Here is a 9,724-nt window from a genome sequence, read left to right on the forward strand (position 1 = left end):
CCTTCTGTTGTCTTGTACCAGTCTTGCCCCTCCCCCGTTCTGCCCTAACATTGACTAGTCGCTGACGGCCACAATCCGCACGTTCAGACCCAGATTTTCGGCTGACAGTCCGGTCTTTAAACACTTTAACAATGAGCTCCTCTTGAACATTTAACGAATTCTGCTGTTTTGCTGATACTCGCTCCATGGCTCCGAGCGCCAACAATCATCCCACGTTCAAAGGCTGTTACATCGCGTTGTTTCCCCGTATCTTCAGAAACAAATCACTTCTACTGTCGTGGTAACCAACCTGCTTCCCTATTTATAATGGTCTGGCCCTCTAGCAACTTCAGCGCCAAATTATAGCTAATTTGCCTACAAACGTCAGGTGGTCATAATAAACTGGCCACTCAGTGTATATCAGTAATAAACAAATGCTGATGTGTACTCTCACCTCACTGGCGTTTGGAGAACCGGCATACCATGTGAAGAGCAAGGCCTCACTTTCAGAGGTGTTATTCAGAAACAGAACCCGGCTGGACTTACAGAAGACAGGGACATCTCCAAATGCCAACTTCTGCTGAGTCAGGCGAGGGACCTGTGGGAGATTCCAGTAAGAGTGAGGCTGATTAATGATAACATGGGAGGATTGGGAATGTATCTGAGTAGCCTACAGCAACCAATACAAAACACAGCTGAATATTGGACACCAGTTTCTTTAAAACAGCAGTAAACATAGATGCCGCCAATCAATAGTCGGCCTTTCCCTAAACAGGTCTAATAAAATGTTTATTCCAAATTGGCTGAAAATAAATTCTTTCATATGCGTTATTAGCAGTCATGTGACTGCCATTTGTCCATTTCTAACCAGGGTCATGACGCTTAGTATCTTCTGCTGTGAGACGAGATGACATTGAGGCCCCCTTTTTCCGCATCACTGGGCGTGATGTCACCATTCCTCCAGGAAGATTCCTGGCGGAAGCAGAGAAAGGGAAATCTAGTGAGAAGGCACCCCCAGTCTATTGCAAGTGTGTGCTCTTGCAAGATTTTGGCTGCACTGTATCCCCCAGGATCTAGCCAGAAGGAGTGTGATGTCATTCTTGCCTACGTGCCAGAAGCAGAGGATGGGGGTAAGGCAAGTGCACCTCCTTTTTTGCTTATAGGTCAATTTTACACCTATTATAAGCTTATGATTTGTGAAGGGGGAGGGGGCCTGGACAGTGTAAGCAGATTTAGCATTTTACTGCAAGGTCTACTTTAGGCCTCATGCACACACAACGCAAGAGCAAAATTGTATATTGCGTATATGCACGTATGTATGCACGTGTATATGCGTGCACTGTATGCAATCCCAGAATGCATCATTCTTAATAGAAATTTTAATGTACCGTACGCGTGTACGTGCGTATACGCGCGTGCACACACGTAAAATACGCAGAAATATGGAGCCCGGACACATCTCGGGTCCATTTTTGTTTGCGCATCTTTACGCAGCGCAAATATACGGCTCCATACACAGTTATGTGTATGGAGCCATTTATTTGCATATTCTGCATATGGGAAAAAAAGCTGCGTGCATCTATATGCAGCGTATTGTACGGCAGTGTGAATGAGGCCTTAAACTACAAAGTAATATGAGACGCAGGGCCGAATAGGATGGGGGGAATTGTTGGCTTATGTTTACCCCCATTGCTGTGGCCAACAAGAAAGTGGATTATACTGGCAGGAGCATTAGGCATTTTATTTGGAATAATCAAAAAAAGGCCAGCAAATAAATCTAATGTAATTGACTAATCCATTTTTAATTTTTATATTTTTGGTTTGCAGACATTGTTGAGAACACGATCTATCCTTCAAGGATATCAAGAGGCTGACAGAGGTCCCACCTCCTAAATATGAATGTTTAGATGTCCTCCAGATTAATGTTCACACCTTTATGTGGCCCAAAAGATTCGCTGTTCTCCCTCTGCAATAGTTTTCATAAAACGACTTCCTTGTCAAAGGAAGCTGTACTTGATGTGACATAAACGCAGCGATGTTGTGCAAGTACCGGTTACTGGTTTGGTGATTGGTAAAGAGCAATGTGAACAGTGCAGCAACCGACTACAACCAATAAAGAATTCATCTTTCTATCTGACAGATTGCTATAGGTTACAGCACTCTGTAAACCATTACTGCCATCTGCTTTGCCTTTTTTTTAGATATGTTTTTATGATAAGATTGTAAGCCCTCAGGGGCAGGGCCCTCCTTACCAGTGGCGTAACAATCACCATAGCGACCCAGGCGGCCGCTAAGTACACTTTGCTCATAGCCAATCCCTTCAAAGGTAATGAGAGCGGAGTCTCCTCCTAAGATATGCACGGGGGCAGTTACCTATATGTAAGAATAAAGTAGAGTGCTCTGTTAGAGGAGCTGAGCTGGAGTACAGTACCCAGTTATAGGAGCTGTTCTGGTCAATAAGGGACAGAGTTCAGTAGAAAACTGAGCGTGCTTACGGAATAGGTTTTGGCCTCCACTGGTGAGAAGATCCATTCCACATAGGCAGTTGCACCTGGTAATATCTCCCCTCTGGGATTCAAGCACTGGAAGATGGGGTGATGATAATTCTGCTCTTGCACTCCTCTCAGGGGCTCCAGCTGGATCTCATAGATAACTGCCACAGAGCCCCCATTATACAGTTCATAGATCTGAAAAATCAAATGTACATTTGCAAAATATATACCTATAGTAAATGTGCATATATAGTGACTGCATTCATTTATATAGCTACATAGTTCAAAAGGAACAGAACTGAAAGTTGTGCCCCCCCAAAAAGGCAGGCAGAAGGACTAGTCACCAGTATTGCCTGTGGTCTTCCTGCAGCTGATCTTTTCATCTTACTAAATTACCTAGGGCCTCCTGTGCCTGCATCCTCAGGGACCTGTCACACCATCAGGAGTGCGTTCCAGTGTGTTCGGCCTCTGGAATGCAACCCGGCTGGCTCAGTTTTTTGGGGGGCGGGAGGAGGCGTGGCCGTGTATTGAGCTCAATTGCATCGCAGCTAGGCCCCCCCCCACCCCCTCTAGGGCCCAGCGATCGCCGGCACCCGAACGCGTGGCAAATTAGCCAAATCAAAAAAATTGTGTTTGCAGATCGCAGTGGACCGAGGGGGCGTTCGGGTGCCGGCGATCGCACCGCAGACGGGGGGGCGTGGCTGCGGTGCCATTGAGTTCCTCCTCCCGCCCCCCAAAAAAACTCAGCCGGGTTGCGTTCTAGAGGCCAAACGCACTGGAACGCACTCCTGATGGTGTGACAGGGCCCTCATAGCTGTATATCTGCAGTGTGAGATCTAAGGTGCTGCTGCCGTTGACTTCTAGTCTCAGGAGATTTGGCAATGTCACTACTGTGTTGCTGCCTGTTCTCCTTGCTGGAGGCTCTGAAATGGGCAAGCAAATACTGCCTCTACCAATACGGCTGCTTTCCCACAGAGATGCATGATAAGTCAGCAACTGGAAAAAAGATCAACTACAGGGAGACCAGAGGCAATACTGGTGACTAGCACTTTGCCTGCCTTTTTTGGGGGCACCAAGCCACAAACCTTTATTGCACATTACCTGTATAGGTGGAACCTTTATTGCACATTACCTGTATTGGTGGACTGGAGCTGCCGATAGCCACTGGCGTGAACTGATGCTTCGTGGATGTGAAGTGCACATAACGCTGCTCCTTTTCTACCGTCACTCCAATGAAATTTAACTAAAATGGGAGAAACTGCCATATGTGAAATGACACTGTAATGATTCAAATAAGTGTTTCATTTGTTTCACTATAAAAAGGACCAAGCAAAGATAAACATTGTTAATCTACGCACCAGAATCTCCCTCCCATGTGATAGCTTCAGTAGGACAGGCAAGCGATCAGTTCCAACAAAGTCATGTCTATTAAATTTATAATAAAAAAATACTTTAGTTACAAATAGGTAGCAAGAAAAACACTTACTGGCGGCAAATCTAGGCTTATGTTTACCCCTTTTGTGAATAATGCATGAGATGTCTAGTCCAAATTTAGCAGCATCAATTAACTTAACCATATTGAGGCATTGTTCACACTTTCAAACAAGCAGCTGCCTGAGGTCCCGCGCTTGCTGGGGACCTCGGCAGCCTTCCTGTTAACCATGCGGTGCCATGGCGGTTGGGGGCTTCCTGGTTTCTTGCACCGGGGCCCTGAAGGTTCTAGTTACGCCTCTGCATATCATCCACTACAGCTGTCCAGATTCCATGTTAGTGCAACATCTATTTTATTGATAGTTGTCATTCAATCGACAAGCCCTTTTGGGGCCGCGCAGGGTCCGCTTCATCAGGCTCAGAAATGCGCTTGTCGTTTGAATGACAACTATAAATAAAATGGATTTGCATGTGCCGATACCGATCCTAGTATCATTGCCGATACCGAGTATTTGGGCGAGTACTCGTACTCGTCCAAATGCTCAAATACCTTACCCGATACCAGAACTTCTCCCTCTGACCGGCAGTGCCAAGGGACCATGCAGCCGGCCGTTACCTGCCGACGGCCATCTTGGTGATGGACGCCAGCAGAGAGAGGAGGGGACGTCACCTGACCAAGTGTCCTTGACCAAGTGCCCGGCTTTTCAAAGGGGGATGACACCAACATGACAATCATTTTGGTGTCACCTGGGTGCGGACCGCTCCACCCGCACACCCCTTGTGACGCCACTGGAGCTGGCTTTCTTTACAATTAGGAAGCCGGGCGGTGGGTTATGACCAGCTTCCTGGCGTCTTGAGTGGCTAGGAAGCCTGTTTCACTTGTTGCTAGGCAGCCTGGCTTCCTAACCAATCAAGAAAGCTGGGCGGCATGTAATGAACCACCTCTCAGCTTCCTGATTGGTCAGGAAGCCACGAAAAATGCCTATAAAAAATGTGACGCCAGTATTTATGTTATTCAGGAAGCCAGGAGACAGGTCATAACATGCCACCAGGCTTCCTGATTGGCTAGGAAGCCAGCTTCACTTGTTGGTAGGCAGCCTGGCTTCCTAATCAATCAGGAAGCCAGGTGGTACATCATGACTCGCATCCCGGCCTCCTGGTCAGAAAGCCACGCTGCCTAGAAAAATGTGACGCTGGCTTCCAAGTTAATCAGGAAGCCAGGCTGCCTAGAAAAAAATTTAAGCCAATTTCCTAGCCAATCAGGAAGCCGGAAGGCTGGCCATGACGTGCCGTCCAGCTTCCTGATTGGCTAGTAAGCTGGCTTCCTGACCAATCAGAAAGCCGGGGCGCGAGTCATGGCGTTCCACCCGCCTTCCTGATTGGTCCGGAAGCCAGGCTGCCTAGAAAAAAGTGGCTAAGAAGCTGGCTTCAATCAGGAAGCCAGGAGGCGGGTTCACATCATGACTCGCCGCCCGTCTTCTTGATTGGTCAGGAAGCCACGCAGCCTCTGAAGTCAGTGTTCTTTCACTGGAACGCTGGCTTCACAGGCAATCAGGAAGTCGGGCAACGGGTCATGATCCGCCGCCCGACTTCCTGATAATTGGTGCACAAGGCACTGGTATCGGCATTTGGTATCGGTACTTTATACCGAAAAAATGGTATCGGTGCATCCCTAAATTACACTAACATGGAATCTTGGTGCTGGTGACATCTGTATTGGTGTTTTTTTGTGAGCGGTGCCCTCCGCAGTCATTACGAGCACCCGTTACTTTTGGGATATACAGTAAGGAGTGCGGCAAGGTATATGGATACTGCTTTGTATAGTACATATCTGGGGTCCTGTGGCATACTGGCATCTTATGGGGGCATCGTTTACGTACAGACAGGGGCGGTTCTGCCGCAAGGCAAACAAGGTGTTGGCCTTGGGTGGCAGGCTTCAGGGGGGGCGGGCGGAGGAGGCAGAGCACGCAAGGAGGCAGAGAAAAGCGGCGAGGAGGCAGCGGTGGAGGAGGTGGAAGAGGCAGAGGAGACGGACCATCAGGAGGGGGCGAGGTGAAGCAGGAGAGGGGGCGGGGCGAGGCCGAGACGATGCCGGATCAGAAACGGGCGGGGCCAGGGTGCCATCGCGCCGTAGGAAGCCAGTGCATGCTTGACAGAACACCGGGCCATAGAAGAGCCGTCGACGTGCGAAGGAGGCCGGGTCCTGCAGCACCAGTCCATCGGTGGAGGAGGCCGGGGACCAAGCAGCAGGTAAGATGATCACACTGCTGCTAAAGGGTACAGTCTCAGGTGGGCTGTACAGGATCTGTGGTGGGGTCTATGTTGGGCAGAGCCCACCACACATCAGAAGGTGGCAACCCTAGTTGCAGGGGACATGGTTATCAGAAATGTCACTGCTGCTTCACAAGCCTGTAGCTGGTCAGTCAGCTCCTGTTCACACCTAGTCCCACACACTGCTTTCTGGATTGACAGCACTGCCTATTTTTGCTGAAATCTTCCCGCTACGTGCTGCAGTATCTGGGAGGGGGAGCGTGTGAGACACAAAGAAGCATTTGGTTCAGCTGAAGGAAGTTTAAAAAAAAATTATTTTATGAGCCTTGTGCATCACATTGTAACTGGACTTTGGACTTGTTGAAACTGCCACACAGGAGAATTTAGTTGTGCTTTAGGGGTTAGGATCCATTACCTGTAGGACAGCTGGATCGTCTGTTGCTGGCCGGGTCTTAGCACCCCTGATTTTGGGCTGACAATAAACAGCTTGTTGTCCTGTATTCTCATCTGGTGGATCTCGCTGGGGTCAAACTCCCAAGTCTCAGCCCAGAACTCCAGCTCAATCTGCTGGTCCACCGGGTATAAAAAGTCCCTTTTAGAAAAACAAAAAATGTTTACTACCTATAAGCATGAGCAAGGAAATGTATGTTAATGTTACGTTCCATGAAGGAGGCTACAATATTGTTTGCTGCTATGCTGTATCTACTCAAGCTAGGAATCACTAGGTGGTGTCAGTAGATTCCCACACCAAAGGAAAGTGCACTGGCTCTTTCACCTGGGTACATGCCCACAGACTCCTCGATCATGGCCACCTTCAGACGTATATTCCCAACTCCCTATCCTCCTCCTATAACTTTTGTGCCACTAATAACTAACGATGCACCAATACCGTTTTTTCTGTATCGATTATGAGTACCGATATTTTTTTTCCGGTACTCACCGATACCACATACAAGATACCAGGAATCCCATTAAGGAAGCCAGGCGGCATCTAATGACTCGCCACCCGGCTTCCCAATTAGCGTGCAACCTATTAACAAAGCCGTCTCTATACTTCCTTGTCATCAGGCAACAAGGAAGCATGGAGCCAGCTTTCTGGCCAATAAGGAAGCCAGGGGGTGGGTAATACCTCGCTGCCTGGCTTCCTGATTGGCCAGCTTCCCAACCAATCAGGAAGCCAGGCGGTGAGCCATTACATGGCACCCAGCTTCCTGAGTGGTCGGAAAGTTGTCTCCATGCTACCTCATCACCAGGTGACGAGAAAACATGGAGCCAGCTTTCTGGCCAATTAGAAAACCGGGGGGTGGGTACTGACTCGCCACCTGGCTTCCTGATTGGCCAGCTTCCCAACCAATCAGGAAGCCGGGTGGCGAGTCATTACACGCTGCTTTCTTGTTTCCTGGTGACGAGGGAGCATGGAGCCGGCTTCCTGGCCACTCAGGAAGCTGGACATCGCGTAATGACAATTGTCTAAAGTGTCTTTGTATGTTGTAGTGTTAACCGAACCCTTCACTGGAAACACCTGAATTCAATCATTCGGAGGGGTGGCTACTTTTAGCAATATAGTGTGCAACCTATTAACAAATCCGTCTTAGTTTCTGAAGCTGGCAAGGCTTTTAATATGCAAATCATCTGATCTTCTAGTGGGGACACCAAGAACTATTTGTGGTTTGTACCAACCCTGATTTAAAGTGTATGTGATCCCAAACAATGCTTCCAGTTGTAATTTGAATAACCTACCATTAAAAGAAAGTATGTTGTTATATCTATTCTGCTAAGTGCAAAACAATACCTGTGAATGCTGCTACAAATCATGTGCTGTCCTTTGCACTCTTCTTGTTACAGTCAACTCAATAGGTTTTCATTCTAAACTTGCAATAAGATGGACAAGCGTCCGGTGAACTCACCAATTCACAGGTAATACGCCATTATTCTCCAGCAAAAGAAGGGCCACAAATGGCTCCGACCCCACAGGGGCAGCTCCAAAGTTGAAGTCCAGCAAGACTGGGGTGTTTACAGGGGGACATCTGCGGGTGCTGGGTAAAAGGAAGACTAACCATGACACAAATCCCAGAATGCATCATGCTTATTATCACACACTTATCAATTACTACTCTATGACTTTCAGCCATACCTGTGTCGAGTGGGAACCCTGTATTTTAGCTCTTGAGGAGTAGGATCACTTTGAAGACAGGAATTAAGTCTCTCCAGTGAAAAAAGCCTCCAAAGTTGAGTCTTGGTAAGTGCACTGGCACTGCCCGTTGGACATGCGTCCACCACCGTGAACATGGGGTAGACTCCCTGTGCTGTCACACTGCACAGAAACTGTTCCTCTGTGACTTGGTTTGCAGGATCCAGAGCTATAAGGAGAAGAAATAGGGATTATATTTGCCTGCTCTCTGAGGCTCTTCACACATTCATGTTTGGGCAGCCACCTTGCTATCTTCATCAAAGAAATATCTCCCATATCTACAACTAATATACCAGTTACTACATTTGCATTTTCTTTGATTGCTTTGGCTGCTTTGTAATATCCCCCTCAGCCGTCATTCATAAAATGAACTAACCCCACTCTGGCCTATTGTGTATGTTGCAGCTTAGCTCACACCTCTTCTCCTTGAGTTCTGCTCATCTATGTCAAGTCTTGGATCCCCATTCACCACAGGATATAATTCGGCACCTCCTATATTTCCTATTAAAGTGAACTTGTGCTTGAAAGTTTTGAAGTAAAAGTGCAGCCTAAAAGCATATCACCACTCTGCTGTAAACTACTAGGGGGAAGAACATGACCAAAATGCATTTCTCCATAGGGATAAAACAGTGCTGCCCTGTTGCATAAACAAGAAAAATAAAGAGCATGTTGGGGGGGAATAAAAAAAAAAAGGATGGAAGACAGCACTTTACAAACAGTAAAAAAAGTAAAGTGGTGACACCCCGGGCACAATGCTCCACATCTGGTGGGCTTGCCCGATAGCGCAACGTTTTTGCCTTTATACGTTCCCTCAACCGTAACACTCCCCCTTTTCAACCGGCTGTAGCTCTCCTAAATTTGAGACCTGATAATTTCGATAAAACACAATCTACCCTGATGACTCATATTCTCACTGCAGCTAAACAAACGATCGCAAAGGCCTGGCTGTCCCCTCTATTGCAGCTATCCGAGATCAAAGCATGTTTACACCCAGTGTTTGTGTATGAAAAATTCCCTGCTAAACTCCATGACACGATGCACAAATTTGAAAGAATCTGGGATCCGTGGATAAAATTCAAAATATTAACAGTCACTTATAAAGCCAACCACAACTCTGCCCCCGGATATATCTCAGACCTTGTCTCGAAATATCACCCTAACCGCCCCCCCCCGCTCTTCCCAAGACCTCCTGCTTTCCAGCTCCCTTGTCAACTCCTCTCATACTCATAGTTACATAGTTACATAGTATTTGAGGTTGAATAAAGACATTAGTCCATCAAGTCCAACCTATTAGGATCTCATTCTAGGAGTACCTGTACCCCTGTATATTATGTGTACCCCTGTATATTACGGTCCCTTA

The 9,724-nt window shown here is 47.4% G+C and overlaps 1 protein-coding gene across 1 annotated transcript in view; it reads right to left on the reverse strand.

Annotated features, from left to right (window-relative positions):
- Nucleotides 1-9,724, reverse strand: part of CFAP65 (cilia and flagella associated protein 65) — a 60,461-nt gene that overhangs the window by 16,615 nt on the left and 34,122 nt on the right. Inside the window, exons 17-25 of the mRNA XM_018554927.1 lie at nucleotides 8,308-8,533; nucleotides 8,081-8,209; nucleotides 6,589-6,765; nucleotides 3,830-3,896; nucleotides 3,604-3,714; nucleotides 2,475-2,666; nucleotides 2,278-2,352; nucleotides 1,038-1,052; nucleotides 434-640 (exon numbers count right to left, since the gene is read on the reverse strand). Coding sequence (XP_018410429.1) covers nucleotides 434-640; nucleotides 1,038-1,052; nucleotides 2,278-2,352; nucleotides 2,475-2,666; nucleotides 3,604-3,714; nucleotides 3,830-3,896; nucleotides 6,589-6,765; nucleotides 8,081-8,209; nucleotides 8,308-8,533 — 1,199 coding nt within the window. The remainder of the gene's footprint in view (nucleotides 1-433; nucleotides 641-1,037; nucleotides 1,053-2,277; nucleotides 2,353-2,474; nucleotides 2,667-3,603; nucleotides 3,715-3,829; nucleotides 3,897-6,588; nucleotides 6,766-8,080; nucleotides 8,210-8,307; nucleotides 8,534-9,724) is intronic.

The sequence above is a fragment of the Nanorana parkeri genome, unplaced genomic scaffold (assembly GCF_000935625.1).
Source record: "Nanorana parkeri isolate BGI_ZX_2015 unplaced genomic scaffold, ASM93562v1 scaffold178, whole genome shotgun sequence".
Classification (NCBI taxonomy): Eukaryota; Metazoa; Chordata; class Amphibia; order Anura; family Dicroglossidae; genus Nanorana; species Nanorana parkeri.